Here is a 23,391-nt window from a genome sequence, read left to right on the forward strand (position 1 = left end):
GACTCACTTTAGGGTGACACGCATTTTATTGAACTGATCTGGAACCAAACCTGCAATCTCTTTGAGGTATGCCTGCATGCACAGATAAATTTTACATACCATTTTAACAGCTGGCTCATTTATGGAGGCCAAGGGTTAAAGGCTCCAGGTTAATCATCCTGTTGTATTTACAGCTTATCACTCTAGGCTTCTCTTCTGGCACTTTTCCTACTCCCAAAGCACAAAACTCCAGGAATATTGAACTATCTTACAAAACATACACCACTGTTTATACCACAGAGTCTAAACTCATTATTTATGTAACTTTAACTCAATCTTGATGAAGTCTAATTTATCTATTTCTTTTTCTTTTGTTGCTTATGTCTTTAGTATTATGTCTAAGAAACCACAGCCTAGCCCAAGATCATAAAGATTTACTCTTCAGTAAATCTTTCTTAGAATTTTTATTCTAAGAGTTTTATTGTTTTAGCTTTTACATTTAGACTTGTGCTGCATTTTGAGTTACATTTCTTATGGTGTGAGGTAGTGGGCCCAGCTTCATTTTTTGTGTGTGGCTATCCAGTTGTCCCAGCACTAACTGTTGAAAAGACTGCTTCCCACTGAATTATCTTCAGACTTTATTGAAAATCAATTGACCATAAATGTTGAGGTTTATTTTAAGACTCTAAATTTTATTGTATTAAGCTGAATGTCTATCACTATGCCACACTATGTTGATAAACGTAGCTTTGTGGTATGTTTTGAGATAGGGAAGTATGAGTCTTTCAACTTTGTTCTTTTTCAAGTTTGTTTTGGCAATTTTGGATCCTGCACATTTCCATATGAATTTTAAGACCAACTTATAAATTTCTGCAAAAAGGAAGCTGGGATTTTGATAGGAATTGTGATGAAATGCTACATCAACTTGAATATTGCCATCTGAGCAATATTGACTTCAAATCAATAAATAAGAAATGTCTATTTATTTAGATCTTTAATATTTCCAACAATATTTAATATCTTTCAGTGTACAAGTGTTACATTTATTTTGTTAGTTTATTTCTTTTTGATGCCATGGTAAATAGAATTGTTTTCTCTATTTTCAGATTATTCATTGCTATAATAGACTAAAACATATTTTTGTATATTGATTGCTATGGACTATGTCCTCCAAATTTCATATATTACAGCTCTAACCCTCAATAAAATGGTATTTGGAGATGGAATCTTTGGGAGATAATTAGGTTTAGATGAGGTCATGATGGTAACAGTGGCCTTATAAAAAGGGACACCAGAGATCTCACACTCCACCCTGACCCAACCCCAAGCACACACAAAAAGAGGTAAATGTGAGTATACCGTGAGAGGGTAACCAGCATAAGTCAAGAGAAAAGGCCTCAGAATGAAATCTGTCTTGCTGGCTTTGATCTTAAACTTCTCAGCCTTCAGAACTGTGAGAAATAAATTTCTGTTGTTTAAGCCACCTCTTCCATAGTATTTTTGTTATGGCAGCCTGAGCTGACCCTGATGGATCATGTATAATGTAACCTTGTTGAAGTTGCTTTAATTGTATGCATGTGTGTATTCCTTGATAATCCTACATAAAAGATTATGCAACTGTGAATAGAGATAGTTTTACTTTTTCTTATCTATTCTGGATAACTTTTATTCACTTTATTTTCTTGCCTAATTCCACTGGCTAACATTTCCAATATATTGTTGAACAGAAGTGGTGAGAGTGGAAAAATCTTTGTCTTGTGAATGATCTTAGAAGAAAAGAATTGTCTTTCACTCTTAAGTATGATGTTAGCTGTGGGGTTTTTCTAAGCATCTTTATCAGGTTGAATAATTTCTCTTCTTTTCCCAGCTTGTTTATCACAAAAGCATGTTGAAATTTGTCAAATGCTTTTTCTGCGTCTATTAAAATTATCATATAATTTTTGTCCTGTATTCAATGGTACATTAGATTAATTGATTTGGGGATGTTAAACCAACTTTGTATTCTTGAAATAAATATCATTTATTCATGGTGTATAATATTTTTTTCATACGCTACTGAATTTGGTTTGGTAGTACTTTTCTGAGTATTTTGTGTTTATTAACAAGGGATATTGGCCTGAAGTTTTCTTTTCTTTTTTCTTTCTTTTTTTTTTTTTTTTTTGTGAGACAGAGTCTTGCTCTGTCACCCAGGCTGGAGTGCAATGGCCCAATCTCGGCTCACTGCCACTACTGCCTCCTGAGTTTGAGTGATTCTCCTGTCTCAGCCTCCCGAGTAGGTGGGAGTACAGGCATGCATCACCAGGCCTGGCTAATTTTTGTACTTTTAGTAGAGACAGGGTTTTGCCATGTTGACCTGGCTGGTCTCGATCCCTTGACCTCAGGTGATCCTTTCGCCTCAGCTTCCCAAAGTGCTGGGATTACAGGCATGAGCCATCGTGCCTGGCCGAAGTTTTCTTTTCTTGTTGATTTCTTTGGTTGGAATCAGAGTAATACTTGCCTTATAGAAATAGTTGTAAATTGTTTCCTCCTCTTCTATATTTTGGAATAGTTTCTGAAGGGTTATTCTTTAATTGTTCAGTGGAATTTACCAGTGAAGCCATCAGGACCTGTGCTTTTCCTTCTGGATAGGTTTTTTTCTTGCTAATTCAATTTCTTTAATTGTGTTAGATCTAGTCAGATTTTTTTTTAATGTCTTCTTGAGTTGATGTAGTTCGTTTGTGTTTTTCTAGGAATCTGGCCATTTTATCTATCTTTTTAAGCATAGTTGTTCATAGTATTCCTTCTTATTCCTGTTTATTTCAGTAAGGCTGTTAGTGATGGTTCTTTTATTCTTGCTTGTATTGAATCTTCTCTCTTTTTTTTTCTTAGTTTCACTAAAGATTTGCCAATTTTGGTTTCATTGATTTTCTGTATTGATATTCTGTCTCTTTCTTTTCTAATCTTTATCATTTCCTCTCTTCGGTTTGCTTTTGTTTTAGCTTTCTTTTTTTCTAGTCTCATGCCTCTAATGAAAGGCCTCATCTCTTCCAACTCATTCTCTTCAATTGTTGCCAAAATTGTTTGTGTATCTGAAACACAAATTTGATGGTGTCACTTAGAAGCTTAAGTCTTCTCATTGTTCCCATTCCTTACAAAATAAAATTCAAATTTTGTAGAATGGCAAACAACACCTTTCATGATCTTAACCAGTTTACCTTAACAATCAAACCCACCTTTCCAATCACATAAAATCACCTGGAATTTATAGATACATTGTTTAACCTCTTTTCCTTTGTACTTGTGTTTTCTTAATTTGTTCTTTTCACCTACTGACTTTTTAGAAAATACCTTCTTTAACTCCAGTCACCCACACTTTTTATTTATTTCCTTTTCCCTGGTACCATTACACTTTGCACCAACTTCTTTTAGTTACCAAATTATTTATTAATACACGCCTCCTTCATTATTCTTTGAATTCCAGGATGTACAATCCCATTTTAGAAATTATATCCCAGTAACTGACACATAGTGAGTGGTCAGTGTTTGTGGAGATAGGAAAAAGTGGTATGGTCTGATATCACTTCAACTGAAAAAAATGAGAAAAAGGATGATGTACTTCAGCCAGTGAAATCGAAAAGAGTGATGGAAAATGACCACACACTCCATATGGCTTTGGTTCGTAAGACACAGAATACTGATATCCTTGTGCGAAGAACTAACTTGCTGCTGAGAGGTCAATTCAGAGGATGCTCAAGCTCCGTTATCACCTTCATTTTACTAAACTGAGAGAGGAAAGTTGAGGAATGCATCAACAGTTAAGCAGAGTGCAGGTTCCTACAGCGACTGGAGTTTTTTGGTAGTTGGGAATGTTTCCCTCAATCTTGGGGCAAGCCGTCAGCAGTGGCAGGAACAGGAGCAGACACACCTGAGAAACCCTTTCTTTCCCCAATCGTATTCTGCCTTAGCTTTAGGCTTGCATGCCCATCACGCACGCGTCAATTTTTCGCTTTTAGGATGGGCGGGGCAGAGTCTTTGCTCCTTTGGAGATCCTGAGGGGGTGGAGCTAAGCTGTTTCCAGGGTGACAGAGTGGCGACCTCGGTGGTCGATTGAGCAGGTCTGAGAATTGTTCCCAAAGGGCTGTGCGTCATCGACTCGTCGGAGCTGTCATGGCGGGTGTGCTGAAGAAGGTGAGACGAATGGAGGTCACTGTTGGAATTTAGACTGTTGGGGTAGACTCAGTCCGATAGCCCTAATTCCCGCGGGTGTTGACCCTAACTGTCGCGGGTTCGGCGGTGCTTTTCGGGGACTCGTTCTGCATGCCCTACCTGGTAGGGCCGGTTAGTGGTTCCGCTCGGAGAGTCAGAAAAAAAGCTCCAAACAAGCGGGACTGAGAGACCAGTAGCTGGCTTTAGACCAGTTTTAGCCGGGGGATTCGTGGTTTTGTATTTCCTTAGCGTGCTGGACGTATGGAAACCGTAGTAAACAGCATGAATCTTGTTTTGTTTTTGAACAGACCACTGGCCTTGTGGGATTGGCTGTGTGCAGTACTCCACACGAGGTATGTACCTTTGTTCTTTCTTCATTCCTGAATTCCCAAAGAAGACTAAATTCCTGTCACTTTGCTTATTGCAGGGTTAACGGGATACTGATATTTCAAGCCCTTAATTACAACCGGCGTGAGCTCTTGAGTTACGGGCGCTGTCCACCTACTTCGTTGATCCGATGTCGCATTTTTATTTATTTATTTCTGCCATGACCCCTTTATTAAGCCAGTTTTCTTGTTGACTTTTTCCTTGACATTTTCGTGGCTTCACTTGTACGTGCTTCTGTCAGCGCCATCTCAGATTTATATCTCCATTTTCCATCTTTTCTCCCCGCCTCACCGTTTATGCTTAGGTGAGTTGGATTACATATATTTAAGCTTACTGAAGGTACTGCCCGCTTTTCCTTCTGTAGGTCTTTTCCATTTGTATTCACGAATGTTTTCATCAAAAAAACCCACAAAATTTTTTTATCCTTCTCCCTTCTATAATCGCACCATTTCTCTGCTTCTCTTTACAGATAACTCAAAAGAGTTATCTCTATTTTCTCCAATTTCTTTTTTATTCACCTTGAATGCACTCAGTCACCCTTGGCGTTTTTCAAGTTCCCCAGTTATCTCCGTGCTGCCAAATCCAATGGTCAGCTCATCTTTCTCACCTTCATTGACCTAATAGCAGCGTTTTTTGACACATTTGACATTTTCTCCATTATGCGCTTTCTTTACTGGGCTTCAGGACTCCCCCAGTCTCCTGATGTTTCCCCCCCTACTCTTTGGCTTTCTCTTTTTCTGGTTATTTCTCTTATGCCCACTTTTAAAATTTGACTTACTCAGAATTTAGCTCTTGGACCTTTTCTTTTCCACCTGTACTCAGTCACTGAGAGAGCAAATCCAAATAGAGAACAGTTTTAAATACCACCTCTACACTGGTAACAGATTTCCATGTAAAGCACTGACTTCTTCCTTTATGAAAGTCTTGAATATTTAATTGCTTAGTGGGCATTTCCACTTGTATATGTCAGACAGGCAGCCCAAACTTAACGTGTCCGAAATGGGATTCCTGATATTCTGCCTAAAACCTGCTCTTCTCTCAGGCTTGCTCATCTCAATTAATGGCAGCTCAATTATTTTGACTCAGGTCAGAAACTTGAAATCATCTTTGATTCCTTCCTTTCTCTTACACTCCACATTTGTTATTTCAGTAAATCCTCTAGGTTCCACCTTCAAAATATATCTTGATTTTGACAACATCTCACTACCTCCTCTGCTGCTACCGTCTTCCTCGGTCACCATCATCACTGATGTGGATAATTGCATTCACTTCCTAACTGCCTCTCAATGCTTGTCACAGCCTCCATTTGGTCTTTTTTTCCAGCCAGGCTACTAGAGTTAGTCTGTTAAAATATAAGGTAGGGTCAGATCTCTCCTTTCCTTAAAAGTAGTGGCTTTCCATTTCACTCTAAATAAATAAAGACAAGGTTCTTATTGTGACCCTCCGGTTCACTATTCTACTGTTTTATTTTGTTATCTCTCTACTAGAATGTAGGTTTAAGGAAGGCAGGAATTTTTAATTGTTTCACTGCCAGAACTCTGTCACATAGTATGTGCTCAGTAAATAGTGTTAGTTGAATGAGTGTCTTGCATTTACTATGATTTCATAATAACTTTATTGTCATTGTTGTAAAGAACTGAACTCATGGTTTTTCCCTTCTAAATATATTTGATTTTGTAATAACTTTATTGTCATTGTTGTAAAGAACTGAACTCATGGTTTTTCCCTTCTAAATATATTTTTTCCTCTGTGGGCTGTATTTTTCTTGATAGTTTCATATCTTTCTGCTCCCTAGGCTGGGAATTTGGACATCATAGTTGTTATTTCTTTTGTACTCTCGTATTCATTTCAATGATGATTTTTATTATTATTATTATTTTTGCTGATCCTTTTCTATAACAGCTCTCCAGTCTGACTCCTGTTTACTATTTCTGTTGTTACTACCACAGTTCAGGTCCTTGTTCTTGTTTAGAGAATTGCAACAACCTCCTTACTGGCCTTTCTGCCTTGTTTCTCTTTCAGTCCTTTTAACTCAATACAACAAAGCTAATTTTCCTAATCTAATCATATGACTCTTCTAAATCTTTTAATTGTCCACAGAATAAAGCCCGAATGCTTTAACTTGCAATGCAGAACCGCTTATAATCTGACATTTTCTCCAACTTTATCTCCTATGTATTTACTTATGTGTCCTGTACAGCAATACATTCCAAAATCCCCAGTGGTTGTCTGAAAACCACATATAGTACCAAACTCTATGTATGCTATGTTTTTTCATACCTACCCGTAATAAAATTTAATTTATAAATTAGGCACAATAAGAGATAAGCAGGCTGGACATGCTGGCTCATGCCTGTAATCCCAACACTTTGGGAGGCTGAGCTGGGTGGATTGCTTGAGCCCAGGAGTTTAAGACTAGCCTGAGCAACATGGCAAAACCCCGTCTCTACAAAAAATGCGGAAATTAGTCAGGTGTGGTGGTGTGCACCTATAGTCCCAGCTACTCGGGAGGTAGAGGCAGGAGGATTGCTTGAGCCCCAGAGGTTGAGGCTACAGTGAGCTGTGATGATGCCACTGCACTCCAGCCTGGGTGATGGACTGAGACCCTGTCTAAAAAAAAAAAAAAAAGATAGAGATAACAACTAATAAAATAGAACAATTACAACAATATACTGTAATAAAAGTTATGTGAATGTGGTCTGTTTCTCTCAAAATATCTTATTGTAATGTACTACTCTCTTGTGCTGAAGAAAGGACAGAGTGGGATAGTGTGAGATTTCATCACACTACTTTAAATGGCACGTAGTTTAAAACTTATAAATTGTTTATTTCTGGAATTTTTCATTTAATATTTTCTGACTGAGATTAACTGTTAGTAACTGAAACCTTGGAAAATGAAACCACAGATGGGTAAAGGGGAGCTACTGTATTCTAACCAAGTGCTGTCCAATAAAAATATAATGCGAGCCTTAAATGAGCCATGTTTGTATGTAATTTATAATTTTCTAGGACTAATTTTTTAATGAAGAAAAAGGTAAAATTTAATTATTTTATTTACCCTAACACATCTAAAATATTGCCATTTCAGTATATAATAAAAAAAATTAACAATATTTTATAGTGGTTTTTTTTCATACTAAATTTTCAAAATTCGGTGTGTATTTATACTTATACCACATCTCAGTTTGGACTAGCCACATATCAAGTGCTCAATAGCCATATTTAGCTAGCATCTACTCTTTTGGACAGCACAGTTCAAGAAAAGAGAACTGTATACCACTTCCTTATGTTCGCTGTATTTTCTGCCATTCAGTTCTATGTATTCTCTATGTAATTGCCTTTTCCAATATCTTCAAGTTTCTATGATCTACCATCCGTCTGGGTCTATCTTAGATGCTACCTTTTCGAAATATGAACCCTTCTCTGGTCTCAGCTGAAGTGAATTCTTCTGCTATAGAAAAATAATGCTAATACTTAGTGAAACTTAATGTGTACCAGCTACTGTTCTAAGTTATATATACCCTATGAAGCAGTATTATTCCCATCTTACAGATGAGGAAAGGAGGCACAGAGATGGAAATAACTTGTTCAGTGCACCTAAGGAGTGGAGCCAGTGTAAACTCAAGCAGTTAGGTTCTGGTTAGCACACCCTTAACCATTGCTGAGTATTATAATATCTCTTTGATCTATGTATTTCCCCATCCCTGCCAAACACACACTTATTTTTTCTTTTTATCATTTTTATTATTATTCCTCTTCTATATCTTACCCTGTGATATGGTTTAGCTCTGTCCCCATCCAAATCTCATCTTGAATTGTAGCTCCCATAATCCCCATGTGTCGTGGGAGAGGGACCTGGTGGGAGGTAATTGAATCTTGGGGTGGGTTTTTCCCATGCTGTTCTTTTGATAGTGAAGAAGTCTCATGAGATCTGATGGTTTTATAAAGGGCAGTTCTCCTGCACAGGCTCTCTTGCTTCCTGCCATGTAAGACGTGCCTTTGACCCTCTTTCACCTTCTGCCATGATTGTGAGGCTTCTTCAGCCATGTGGAGCTGTGAGTTCATTAAACTTCTTTTCCTTTATAAATCACCCAGTCTTGGGAATGTCTCTATTAGCAGCATGAGAACAGATAAGTACACTCTATAGTACCTTAAACATATTGGAGTGTGATCCGTGTCCAGTCTATCTTTATACGCAAACAGTGTGGTATTGTACATGGGAGTACTGAGTATATTTTGCCATGGGTGGTGATTGTCTGGGGTTGGTGTTGCGTGGTGGTAAAAATAATTTACCAAGACATTTGAGGTAAAGAAAGGCAGATTTATTAGAGAAAGTATGAAAATACATTACAAGAAAGCTATTGACAAGTCAGCAGAAGAGGAGCTGACTGCAAGTAGCAAAGGCTTGCTGGGGATCTTAAAGGATGGTGCTTGTGCTGTGTGCTGAAGAGAGCTTTGTGCAGTACTGATAACACCTAGGTTGCAGTGAGCTATCAGGGGAGGGTCTGGTGATAGCTGGGCACATGAAGATTGTGAGTTATTTGTGCAGGAGGACTATGTGTCCTGGACCATGAAGAAAGGCAGACTTACAGCTTACCTGCTTTTTATTTTTGCTTTACCCTGTTGCCGCACACAATTTTTTTTTTTTTTTTTTAGTTATACTTTAAGTTCTGGGATACACGTGCAGAATGTGCAGGTTTGTTACATAGGTATACACATGCCATGGTGGTTTGCTGCACCCATCAACCCGTCATCTACATTAGGTATTTCTCCTAGTGCTATCCCTCCCCTAGCCCCCCACCCACTGACAGGCACTGGTGTGTCATGTTCCCCTCCCTGTGTCCATTTGTTCTCATTGTTCAGCTCTCACTTATGAGTGAGAACATGTGGTGTTTGGTTTTCTGTTCTTGTGTTAGTTTGCTGAGAATGATGGTTTCCAGCTTCATCCATTTCCCTGCAAAGGACATGAACTCATCCTTTTTTATGGCTGCATAGTATTCCATGGTGTATATGTGCCATATTTTCTTTACCCAGTCTTTCATTGGGCATTTGGGTTAGTTCCAAGTCTTTGCTATTGTCAATAGTGAGGACTGCACACTTTTTTTTTTTTTTTTTAAAGGTTGCTCTTGAGGAGAAGGGTTTATATACTTGTAATTATTGAGATTTGCTCCTGGAGTGATCATGTCTTGTTTGTTTCACCTAATCTGGTTTATGCCTGTGGTTTGGCATAATGATTAATAGGTATCTTTTCACTGTCATAAGTGTCCAAGTTTGGATGATAAATTAAATTTCCATACTATTCATAACATTTTTTTCTTTTCTTCTATATTAATCATCCCATTTTCATCTGCATTTCTCTAGAAACTGATATATTTTTGTCATGAAAGATGAAAATTTTAAACCTGCATTTTAGATCAGATTAAAACTTAATTAAAATGCTGTATTAAAAACTAATATATGCATTATATATTTAAATTGGAGAGGATCAACTTCTTACTAAGTGATTTCTATACTGAAGTTTAAGTTCAGTATGCTTCAATACATGCTATGCATTGACTCAGTTCTCTTGCTACTTTTTCTGTTGAGCCTTTTATGCAGACTTTATGTCATAACTCATTCATAATCAGAAGCGAGAACACTGAAGTATTATGACTATATTTAGTTAAATTTGATCATACAGATGTAATGCTTATATGTGTTTATTTCTACAGAAATTCAAATAAGAAACATTGAAAAAAAAAAAAGAATTTGCAGGGCTTAGGACTTCACTTTGAAAAATACTGATTCAGGCTAGGTGGGCTCATGCCTTTAATCCCCGCACTTTGGGAGGCCGAGGTGGGCACATCACCTGAGGTCAGGAGTTTGAGACCATCCTGGCCAACATGGCAAAACCCTGTCTCTCCTAAAAATACAAAAAGTAGTCAGGCGTCGTGGCAGGCACCTGTAATCCAGCTACTTGGGAGGCAGAGGCAGGAGAATCACTTGCCCCAGGAGGTGGAGGTTGTAGTCAGCCGAGATCACGCCATTGTACTCCAGCCTGGTCTATAAGAGCAAAACTCTGTCTCAAGGGGGGAAAAAAAAAGGAAAGAAAGAAAACTACTGATTTAGTAAATGACTTGATTTCCAAAAAGGTCATTAGCAATAAGTTAGTTTTGTTTCTGATTAGCCTGGTCAACATGGCAGAACCCCAACTCTACTAAAAATACAAAAATTAGCCAAGTGTGGTGGCGGCCACCTGTAATCCCAGCTACTTTGGAGGCAGAGGCAGGAGAATTGCTTGAACCTGGGAAATGGAGGTTGCAATGAGCCGACATCATGCCATTGTACAACGAGTGAAACTTCATCTCAAAAAAAAAAGAAAGAAAGGAAGGAAGAAAAATACAGATTTGGTAAATGATTTGATTTCCAAAAAGGTCATTAGTTAGTTTTGTTTCTACTTGTTATCATACCTTTCACTTATCTAGAACTTGTCATACATAGAAAATACAGAATGTTCCCACATTTATATACAGGTTTTTCCTAGGTTGTAAAGGGTGTAGATAGGGCACAGACATAAAGAAGTCACAGCAAAGAAGAATTAAAAAAAAAAAAAAAAACAGATGTGAGTTTTGTTTGTTTTGTCTATGAGACTTTTTAAAGTCTTACAAAGACTTTTTAAAGACTTACAAAAGTCTTTGGTAATATTTTAACCTATGGAAATTTGTATGGTTTGTCTTTTCAGAGGCTAAGTATATTGTACACAAAGATTCTTGATGTTCTTGCGGAAATCCCTAAAAATGCAGCATATAGAAAGTATACAGAACAGATTACAAATGAGAAGCTGGCTATGGTTAAAGCGGTAAGTAGCTAAATCAGTTTTGTTTTCTTGGATTTGTGGTATCATTTAACCGAAAAGTTTAGTTCCTTATTTTTTATACATCCTACACATTTTTCTTCTATTCTCCTTCCTTCAGTGCTCTTTTCCCATTCCTCCCTTTTATTCGGCAAACTCCTGTTTATTGAGTGTTTTCTATATGCAGGGCTCTGTTATATACTGGAGTTTGAGAGTAGGATCAGATCCTTCCTTGAAGTAACATTGTAGCTGTTCCTTTTACCTCTCTTCCCTATTTAGTCCTTTATTGATCTTTTGCTTTTTGTCTATGGATATATCAGTCTTGATCTCGTTTTTCTAATCTTAGAGAACAATAAAAGAAAAACAAAAAAAGGGCATTTTTTTTTTCCAAAGAAACCTATCAAAAAGACTAGACTGCTATTAGCAGTTAAAGTATACAAGAGGATGTGAACAGGTTATATGCAAATACTATGCCATTTTATATAAGGGACTTGAGCATCCTTGTATTTTGGCATCTATAGGAATCCTGGAACCAATCTTTCATGGATACTTATTAACTGCTATTAAATAGCAGTTAATAAAAGTCTAGACTGCTGATTCATACCAAACTGTATTGCACTATTGTTAAATTTTCACACTAGCAATCATTAAATGGACTCTATGTAATTATCTAAAATAGTGCTTAAAAACTCTGAAGGAAATTTATATACATGCATAAGTGATCCTAGGCACACATATTTCTTCTTATTAGATTACCAGACTATATAGTTCAAAGAGAATTCCTATCTTTTGTTAGGTATGCAACAAAACATGTGGTTTGTTTTATATTGTTTTTTGTATTGTATTATATGATGGGTCTCACTCTGTTACCCAGTCTAGAGTGCAGTGGCACGATCACAGCTCACTATAGCCTTGACCTGCCAGTCTCAAGCAATCCTCCTACCTCAGCCTCCCAAGTAGCTGGGACCACAGGCATTCACCATCATGCCCAGCTAATTTTTAAAATTTTTTGTAGAGGTGGAGTTTCACTGTGTTGCCCTAGCTGATGTCAAACTCTTTGGAAAGTCAAGTGACCTTCCTGCCTTGACCTTCCAAAGTGCTGGGATCATAGGTATGAGCCACCTGCACCCGGTGCCTCTCCCATTTTATCATCATCTTTCAAATACCCTCAAATATTTTTAGCTTGTTCCTATCTTAAAATAAAAAAAACCTATATGCTTATATTTTTCTTTACTTATTGCCCTATTTTTCTGTTTTCTCCCATAGCCAGTTTCAACCAAAGAAGGGTTTACTCTCATACTTCTTTACTTACTGGTTCTAAAATCCTTTTCTCTGCTATTTAAACCGCTTTATAACTAATTGATCTGTTTGTACTTCCATTATACTTCATTACATGCTCTACCATATAGCCAATAATAGAGTGATTTTTTTTTCAATATGTAAATCTTGTGATGGTACAGTTGTCCCTTGGTATCCATGAAAGATTGGTTCCAGGATTCCCATGGATGCCAAAATACAAGGATGCTCAAGTCCCTTATATAAAATGGCATAGTATTTGCATATAACCTGTTCACATCCTCTTGTATACTTTACATCATCTCTAGTTTACTTATAATACCTACAATGTAATGCTATGTAAATAGTTATACTGTATTTTAAAAATTGCTGTATTGTTATTTTTATTGTGTGTGTGTTTTTTTTTAATGTTTTCCATCTGTGGTTGGTTGAATCCATTCTCAGTTGAATCCACAGATATGGATCCTGAGGGCCAACTGTACTGTCTTGCTTAACATCTTACTGTGGTTTTCTGTTCAGTGTTTCTCAAAGGCTGAGTTTAAGGATATATGTTGAACTGGTTGTATGAAACTTACTTAGCTACCTTTATCTGCATGATTTTGATGTATGGCCATGTTTGGGAACCAGGTAAAGTCCTTAACATGGTATAGAAGACCTTCTAAGTTCTGGCTCTTGGTTATTTTCTCAATCATATGCTGTTGCTTCTTGTTTTATACTCTATTCTTAAGCAATACCAAACTGCTGGCAGTTCTGTGGATTCCTTGCATTTTTATTTTTGTGTTCATTTATATTTTCTCATTTCCTGGAATGCCTTTACCTTGTCTGATAGTTCTTACTTTTTCTTTATAAATCATCACTTCTTCTGTGAAACCTTTTCTTACTTTCTTAAGTAGAGTTTGACAACTTCGTTACCTCCTTTCCGTTTTACTGGTCATAACTGTATTATGTCTCCACCAGCCATAAGCTACTTGTTAATGATATTGGATTCAACTTTGTATCCTTAGACTCTAGCATAGTACCTGAAACACAAGGTTCCTTAGAAATGTTTCTTTATCCAAAAGGCTAGATATAACCCCAAACACTTAACAGTTGTATCTCTGATTCCTGTTTTTGGTAAAATTGTCACAGATTTTTAATCCTGCATAGAGCCACACACAAAATCTTCAGTGAATATTGCCATGATTATACAATATCTATTTACTAAGCCTAAAGTAGAAATAAAAGTAACTTTTTTCTTTTTTCAGATTATTACTAGGGAGATAGTAATATTTTGGTGAAAAGCATTGATTTGTGTCCCTGTCCAAGATTTTCATCTTAGTTCTAATACTTATTTGTGGAGTGACTTGGCATATTGCTAATGTTCTCTGTCTCAATTTCATCATTTATAACTTGGGTATAATAATACCCACCTTGAACACTTTTTGTTAGAACTGAATGAGGTAATGTATGTAAAAGCTTAACATAGTCCCAAATATATAGTGAGCATTCAGTACATGGTACCTTATCAAGTTTAATGGTATTATGCCATTGGTGACTAAAAATCACATTATTCACTATCAGTAAGACAAATTTTGAATTGTTCACCTAACACTGGCTTTTTCTGAACTGAAAGTGTTGTTGAACATTCCTTGCCTTCTTTACCTTCACTCTCCCGAGTCTCTTAAAACAGTGACCAGCTTCCCTGTTTTGTTTTTGATTTTTGGTCTCATATATGAGTTAATTCCCTGTAAATAATCTGTCTCAAACATGCTCATTACTTTTTCCCCCTTTTCCCCCCTTTTCCACTGTTTTTTTTGTATTCACTTCTTTCACCAAGAAACATTTATTGAATGACTGCTACATGCCATGTGTGGTTCTAGCATGGAAACTTGTGCTTAGTTGGCACAAAACAGATTAAAAATCCTTGCCTTCTTGGAGATTACGTGTTAGTGATGGGAGACCAAAAGAAAAAAAAAGTAAAAAGTGAGTAAAGAAGTACATAGTGTGTTAGAAAATAGTAAGTACAGTGAAGGAAAATAAAACAAGGAAAATGTGTACCATTGTGGGGATGGGGGATGTTACACTGTGTATTACTTTACTATGGCTGCTGTAATATTCCCACAAACTTTGTGGCTTAAAACAATATAAGTTTATTTTATTAGATTTCTGGAGGCAAGAAGTTGGAAATCAACATCAGGGACCCAAGTCAAGGTGGTGGTGTCAGGGCTGTGCTTGCTTTGGAGAATATGGGGTAGAATCTGTTCTTGCCTCTTTCAGCTTCTGGTGCTTTTGGCATTCATTGGCTTGTGGTCTCATCACTGCAGTTTCTGCCTTTGTGGTTACATTACCTTTTCCTTTTCTGTGTGTAATATCCCTCCCTCTCTCTTATAAGGACACTTATAATTGCAGTTAGGGACTATATGGATAATTCAGGAAAATCTCCCTATGTCAGCATCCTTAACTTGATCATATATGTGAAGTCTTTGCTGTATAAAGTAACAGTCACAGTTTCTAGAAGTTAATACATGTATATCTTTTGTGGTGTTATTCAGCCTGTCACAATGTAAATTATCAGTAGTTATCAATAAGAAGGTGTTATTTGAGCAAAGATTTGAAAGGTGGTGAAGGAACAAGTGATGCAGATACCCTGGGCCATCCAGCAGATACTCTGAGGCAGTAACACATCAAGTCTTGTGTTGAAAAACAAAATGTCTTATTTTGTCCCTCTTTATTCCATTTATTGGCCAGAAAAACACCCTGAAATGACAAAGCCTTATTTACGTATGTGGGTATATTTACAGATTTCTGGCTCAAAAAGCTCAGTTTACTAGAAAATAACTAAATGTCGTTGAATGTTCGAGGTACTATATTAACATTTTGTTTTTAAAAACTTTTATTCAAGAATTATATACATTACAAATGTGTAGAAAAAAAGGACTTTTCCAGAATAACCAAACCCTTGCCTCTTCCCCTTCAATTTACTACTTGTAAAGCTAATCTCTATTTGGACTTCTTTTTGCCTGTTTTTGAATTTTATATAAGTGAAATCATTAGCATGTACTGTCTTGTACGTACTATACTCTGGCTTTTGCTTAATACTGTGGTTAAGAGAATCATCTATATTATTGCATACAGTTTATTCATTTTCATTGCTGTGAAGTATTATATCCAAATATTATAATTAATTGATCCATTCTATTACAGATGGTCATTTGGGTTATTTCTAGTTTGGGGCTGTAATTTGTGCTGCTGTGAATATTCTCAAACATGTTTTTTAAAAAATATATTATGCGGCCAGGCAGGGTGGCTCACGCCTGTAATCCCAGCACCTTGGGAGGCTGAGGTGGGTGGATCACGAGGTCAGGAGATCAAGACCATCCTGGCTAACACAGTGAAACCTCATCTCTACTAAAAATGGAAAAAAATTAGCTGAGCGTGGTGGCGGGCGCCTGTAGTCCCAGCTACTTGGGAGGCTGAGGCAGGAGAATGGCTTGAATCTGGGAGGCAGAGCTTTCAGTGAGCAGAGATTGTGCCACAGCACTCCAGCCTGGACAGAGCGAGACTCATCTCAAAAAAAAAAAAAAATTAAATAAAAATAAAATTAAAAAATAAAAATAAAACATATATACACACACACACACACATATACACATATGTGTATATGTGTATATGTGTATATATATACGCATATACAGACACATATGTGTGTGTGTATATATATTACGCATTTCTGTTTGGCGTTATGCCTAGGAGTGTAATTTCTGGGTCATAGGGTAGCATTTATTTTTAATTCTAACGCTCTCAGAGGAAATATAGGAAATACTAAGAAAGCAAAGTCATATTTTAAAATCTGTTTTAGGAAGACAGAATTTGACATTGTATTTCTGTCCCTTGATCAGCTTGTCAATAAACATTTAGCACTTTTCAATATTAAGACAGAAAAGCAATAAAATAGCAGAGGTGAAATGAATTTTCACCAAATATTTAGTAAAAAGACTATGATGCATGAAAAGTTGTATTTTTAAGTGTTTTTATATAGGAATTTTAAAATACGGGATATTGAAACTTTCAGAGAGTATGCTTCTTTAATTTTTTTTTTCTCCCTGAAATTATAGGAACCAGATGTTAAAAAATTAGAAGACCAACTTCAAGGCGGTCAATTAGAAGAGGTGATTCTTCAGGTAAAGAAAAAGTTGACTATTTAGGTGTTTGGTTTCATAGAGACACACAACTGACATTCCAGAATGAAAGGAAAACTAAATTTCCTTATTTATATCAACTCATCAAATATGTAAGACTAATCACATATAGAAAATGTGGTGCTTCTCATGTATATGTTGATTATAGTATTTATTGTTGATTATAGCATGAATTTGTGAGACTTCTGTTAGAAGCCTGGAGTTTGACACTCTTTTAATTTAATCAGCATGTTCTCCTTGGCCTAACCTTAGTTTAAATTGGTAACGCAATATTACTGTTGTTTTAATAGTTGTATCTTATTTTAAGAGTGTGGCATATTTTTAGTAGGGAAAAATACAGACATTTTGAATTATAAAATTAAAATATACTTTTGTTTTTATTTTTGGTTCTTGAGCATTTGAGCAAGTTAAAAAACAATTGCATAGTATATTTGAGAGCTTAATTCTGCATTACTTCCCAAATACTAACCCTGACATATAATATTGAGTAGTAAAATGTAAGCATGATTAGGAAGAGATTGAGATTAGAAAAGTTATTAACATTATTAATTACATTTAGACTATTTTAAATCTTATTCTATTGGGAAATTTTCTTCTCCTCTCACTATACCTGCTACTTAGACAAGAGAATAAACACTACAGTTTAGTTTTGTTTAATCTGAATTTTAATTCTTTTCCTTTGGTCATAGGTAGGTTATAGAAATAGATAGGTTACTGATGTAAATAGGGTGGAAATATACTATTTTGAATATTCCATAGTTAGTTTTTTAAAGCATCTATGGGAAAAGAATGATGCCTTTTTTTTTTTTTTTTTTTTTTAAGTTTTGCGTCTTTTTTCTCCAGTTGCTAGTAAGGTTAAGCTTTAAAAATATGTTCTTAGATTTTATAAATTATTAATATTTTTACTCTGTCATTTAGTCTTTGTGTCATTTATCCATATGAGTGTCTTTTTATAATAAAAGATATTAACCTTAAACTTTTGTGACATTGTCTGCACGTACTTTTTTTAGCCTGCTTATGCCTCTCAAATGGGTTTTTTTCCCTCACATGTATAGGTTTTCAATTTTTTTGTTTGTTTGTTTGAGACGGAGTTTTGCTCTTGTTGCCCAGTCTGAAGTGCAGTGGCACGATCTTGGCTCACCGCAACCTCCGCTTCCTGAGTTCAAGCAATTCTCCTGCCTCAGCCTCCTGAGTGGCTGGGATTACAGGCATGTGCCACCATGCCCAGCTAATTTTGTATTTTTAGTAGAGACGGGGTTTCTCCATGTTGGTCAGGCTGGTCTCGAACTCCCGACCTCAGGTGATCTGCCCGCCTTGGCCTCCCAAAGTGCTGGGATTATAGACGTGGCCACCTTTCCCAGCTCAGATTTTTTTTTTAATTTGGTGAAATTTTGTTGTTCCACACCCCTGCAACCCCCATATTATAGGTTTAGAATGTCTTTGTCTTATAAGCATCTGATACTCAATTCTGTTTTATTTAATTTTTATTTTCTTGTATCTTTTTTCAAATGTAACCCTTTCTAATGTTTTCTTACTGTTGATTGAAGGACAGATAAAAGGAAATATTGGGTACTATTGGAGATTAGGGAGGTATATCACCAACAGACATGATATACCAAATCAAAAGAATTGTTAGATGGCCCTGGAAAAAGAGGAGTATAGCATTCAGACAGCTTTCTGTGAATGTAGACTTTCAGTTATTCAAAGGCCTATTTTCCTGGCCTTTATATTCGTCAGGTAGGCTATGGTACTAGATACAGTGTTATAGGAACTTGCCGCAAACCTTATACTGTTGTCCTATACCTATTTCTCTTTTCTGTACCACCTGATTTCACTTTGATCATGACTTTATCTAGTTGAGATATTAATTTTTCATGGAATTGAGTTTAAGGCATATTAAGTATTTTTAAGTCAGCGGTGCAGTTCCCCATGTTTTCATGGTCAGTATTAAGGGTAATTTAGTTTTAGTAATTTTTTTTTAACTCAGTATATGTAGTATATTATTTAAACATATCATAAAAATATTGAGATATTTTACATTCTTTTTTATATGAAGTCATCAAACTCTGGTATGCATTTTACTCTTTGCAGCACATCTGAATTTGGCCTAGCTGCATTTCAAATCCCCAATAGCTATGTATGGGTAGTGACTAACATATTAGACAGTCTCATTTCTAGATGGGTGGTATGACAGTGTGTCAGAAGCCAGAGAAGAAGGAGGAAATAGGCATCAGGGGCCAGGTGCAGCTGGATTCAGGTTCCTGAGATAGGGCTGATTCTCGAGGATGAATGAGGGCTGGGTGCCCTCCTCATGCCCTATATATAATGCCTGGGGGAGATTGAGAAAGCACTGGATGTTCAAGAGACTCAGGGCAACCTTAGGAAATATTTCATCAGTATTTAAATTATTTTCTCCTTTTGGCATTAGTAATACCTCTACCCCTGATTTCCATTCATCTGCTCTTTAACTCATTGTTTTTTACAGTTGCTTGTAAACATAGATTGACTTTTGGGACCGCTGGCACAAATGGGGTATTATCTTTTAACTGTATAATAATAATTACCTTTAATATAATCCAAGCACTTATTCTGTGTTTGAATTTCTTTTGTAACATCCTGACAGGTGTTTAATAATATTCATCTTGCAGGTTGGCTGGAGTTGTCATAAATATTTTTTTGTTGTAGAAAAAATATGAAATTAAAAGCTACCTAAAATGCATTTGTTAAATATAAGTTGTGTTTGAAAGGAAAAATTAAATGAAACATAATTAAGGAATTTATTCAGTTAGTAAATATTTTTTATACACTTATTGTGTTCTACATTCCACAGATCACTGTTTTATAAATTCTGGGTCTCAAGTGACTATGGGTGATGGAATCAGTTAGATAGTGATTAGCATTAAAAAAACACAATAGAAAAAAGAACATATCACTGCTAGTAAAGATAATGATTTAAAAATTTTAGTTATATGTTTATATTGTGGAACCTACAATAAAACATATTTTCTTACTTTGGGCCATGGTAAAATAAAGTTTGAAAGTCACTGACATAGATGTAAAGACATACTTCTGATTCTCAAAAAACTTGTGAAATATTATTAAGATAAAAAACCTCACCAACTAAACTTTTAAACATTGTAGCCAATTTCAATCAAATAGAAGACATCAAAAGATATTCTTTCTTCTGATTGTGTAGCTGTGAGAATTAAGGTAATTTAATTACTTAATATTCAACATTTGATGGTAGAATAGATTATGAGATATTAAATGAAAGTAGTATCCAGTAGTTAAATATCAGTTGTTAGTTCTCATAAATATCTGTTGAAGAGTAAAATCCAATGATCTTTTAAAAAATTTGTATTCACAGGCTGAACATGAACTAAGTCTGGCAAGAAAAATGAGGGACTGGAAACCATGGGAGCCATTAGTGGAAGAGCCTCCTGCCGATCAGTGGAAATGGCCAATATAATTATTAAGTGACTTTGATGTGTTGATGGGAAACTGATGTAATTAAATATACTGTTATATTAAGAGTGTTTTCATCTTACATTTTATAATCAAGAAAAGTGATATAGAAAATATCTAGGAGACTGTTAAAATTGGTGATTATGGTAATACGGTCATGTGAATCCATTTTTGATTTATAAAGTATTCACACAAATTATTTCAAAGATGATATTTCTATGAACAGAGAGGTCATGGGAAGATTTGAAAATTATTAAAGAAAAATTCCTACAGATCTTCAATGCAGAGACTATAATTAAAAAGTAAAGTTTCTTCAGTAGTCTGTTCAATACGTCATTTAATTTTTTTAAGTTATCCTGAAGAAGAAAAGGTCCTTAATATAGTCTAAACAAATTTATAGATCACTGTTTGAAGTAAATAATACGAGTGAGTATTTTCAAATGTGATAAAATGGCACAAGTGACTGGTGATAAAATTTGAAATTATGGTTAACCTCCTTAGCTGTGATCTTATGTATGTAAAATAAAACTTAAATATATAATTATATGTTGGATTACAAAATCCATAATGTCATTTTATTTTAGTCATTATTTTTTGAATTATATCATTTACTGTTTTCTTATAGTCTTTATTATATTTTGTTGTTACTATGTTATATTTGAAAACCATCAAATTCAAATACATTGTACAGTTGAAGAAATTGACTTAGTACTTAAAAGAAAGATTTCCCATTTCATAGAGGTTATTGGAGAAACTTTTCCTTTTGTTGCATTTGTGGAATGCAACAAATTAGTTTTCTGGCCCGTGGCCTTTAATTTTCTTAATCAACCTAATTACATCAGGATAGAGGTAGAGTTTCTGTAAAAGAAGAGACATTAAGAGTTCCTGAAATTTGTATCTGGCATACGGATAGGCTTATATTCAAAACATCTTAGTCATGTGACTAAATTCAAAGTGGAATCACTAAATAGTTTGCAGTACGTTTCTAATATAACTGTAGGTGGGTATCAAAACAAGACAAATGCTGTTCAGGGAAAGAAGTTGGCAAGCTTAAGGTTAAAAATAAAATTACATGTGTTTTCGCCTTTTCTTCCTAGCTCCCTGTCATTTCTAAATACTTGGTTAAATTTAACTTGGTATCTCTTTCCTTCATAGATAATATTATACTCTTGTGGGGTTTTGTGTATACGTGTGTGTGTGCGCGCGCACACGTGCACATTTGCTCAGAATGAGAAAAAAATGGTATTTTTCCTTCTTTCCAGTATATTTCTCCCCTCATAGAGCTGTAACATGAATACTAAATAAATATTAAATAAGATGGATTCTTAGAGGTTAGAGTGCAAGAAGTCTCCTTCTTGTGGGGAAGTGTTAGAGGGGGAGTTAGAAGGTTTCTCATTCTCATGATTCTAGTATTGTTAATGAGTACATTGAGGCAAGTTTGGCCTGTTCTTAGAATGGCCTATTTCTAATGCTGTAAAAGAAGTAGAATATGATTTATAACAACATTTTCAGTTCTAAACATTTCTTGAATATATAATATATTTATTAAAACATGATCCTAAAAATGTGTTTGCCTGGGTACTTTCAAGGTAATTTTCTAGCCAACCATTTTTTTTTTCAGGTCCTTTGGAACAAAGATGGCTTGTTGTGTTTTTGTCATACTTTCAGTCCTATTTCTGCCATGATTCTTGGGCATCTTTTATGTCACCAACAGTGTTACTGAACTTTTTTGCTAAAAGGGGACCTTCCTGGTGTTTGCATTAGAAATGCTAATTGTAGAATAATAGTCATTGTAAAAATAATATTATAACAATAATAGCTAATGTTTATTGAGACTTTAATATGAATGTCAGACACTATCATAAGTACCTGACTAATTTCACTCATTAACCTGCACTGCAACCCTAAGAGTGATATTGCAAATTATCTTCATTTTCCAGATAAGAAACCAGAACCCTACATGAGTAGTTTTCCCCTGCAATTATGCAACTTGGGGCCCTGGGAACACTGAAACCAAGAGATGATTAATAACAAATCCAAGGTCACATAGCTAGTAAGATGGGAAGCTAAAGTTTGAACCCAGGCAGTCTGGTTCTAGAACTGATGCTCCTGTTATATTATTATTTATGAATATGCTTGGGATGTTGTGACTCCTTCCTGTGCTGTATGGGCTGTACCAAGCGAACCTAGATCCTGCTGCTTGACTTTTTCTGTCAAAATATCTGTAAAGAACAAATATGAGCAGAAGTAGTAAACTGGATTTCATTTTCTGCAAAGAGCTGCATATTGGTTATAGGCAGATTATGTTAATGGGATAGGTATCTAAAAGGTATTGCAATTTGGTTCTTAATTCTTTCTCCTGTCTCAGTTGCTCACACAACTTTACACCTGATCATTTTTACTCCTTCAGTCTTTTCCCAGTTGCTTCCTATAAACATCCAGGTTAAGTCTCCTGCTCACTTTGCAAATGATTCTTTTATTCAAAGATCTTCAGTGTTTTGAGTGGCCAAACTAATTTGAATAATTTTCAGAATGGCCTATTTCAGTTCTCCTCTGGGTTTCATTCTAGTTAATCACCATACTCCAGATACTTCAAAAGAAAGAGAAACTAATCAATCTGAGCTTTGCTAAGAAAGAAGAAATGGCAACAAAGTTGATGCCCTCTTTCTCCCACACTGGGACTTAGTGCAGACAATTCCAGTTTCTTGGCATGCTTTCCTTTGGGATGAAAATGGCTTATATTTAGGATAACTATAGGATAATCTTACACCTGGAATGATTTTGAGTGAAAATAACTACATAAGGATAACAGCTGTACACCATGACTGTCCTGGGCAAACAGTATATAGGGGGCACACTCTACTGGAGTAAGGCTCAGGTCTCAAGGTTGCCATCTTTCCCACACCAGTAGGATCAAGTAGTCTGTCATTGGAATAGAATGAATTGATGCCAGCAGTAGCAGTCATCATGTGCAATCAGGCCTCAGGTTTTATTGTGTCCTTTCACTCTTTCTCATTCTCCCCTCCCCATGCCTTTCCCTCAGACTTGGGGGATGGAAAAAAAGGGAGC

The 23,391-nt window shown here is 35.8% G+C and overlaps 1 protein-coding gene across 2 annotated transcripts in view; it reads left to right on the forward strand.

Annotated features, from left to right (window-relative positions):
- LOC105475029 (NADH:ubiquinone oxidoreductase subunit A5) overlaps positions 1-21,412 on the forward strand; it is a 27,360-nt gene extending 5,948 nt beyond the window's left edge. Inside the window, exons 2-6 of one of the 2 annotated variants that reach the window (XM_071094560.1) lie at positions 4,473-4,517; positions 8,518-8,606; positions 11,273-11,389; positions 16,774-16,839; positions 20,225-21,412. In XM_071094560.1, coding sequence (XP_070950661.1) covers positions 4,473-4,517; positions 8,518-8,606; positions 11,273-11,389; positions 16,774-16,839; positions 20,225-20,326 — 419 coding nt within the window. In that variant the 3' untranslated portion in view covers positions 20,327-21,412. Of the gene's footprint in view, positions 1-4,041; positions 4,147-4,472; positions 4,518-8,517; positions 8,607-11,272; positions 11,390-16,773; positions 16,840-20,224 lie in introns of those variants that run through there. The other variant, XM_011729970.2, reaches the window with a different exon arrangement.
- Positions 21,413-23,391: the final 1,979 nt, after the last annotated feature.

The sequence above is a fragment of the Macaca nemestrina genome, chromosome 4 (assembly GCF_043159975.1).
Source record: "Macaca nemestrina isolate mMacNem1 chromosome 4, mMacNem.hap1, whole genome shotgun sequence".
NCBI lineage: Eukaryota > Metazoa > Chordata > Mammalia > Primates > Cercopithecidae > Macaca > Macaca nemestrina.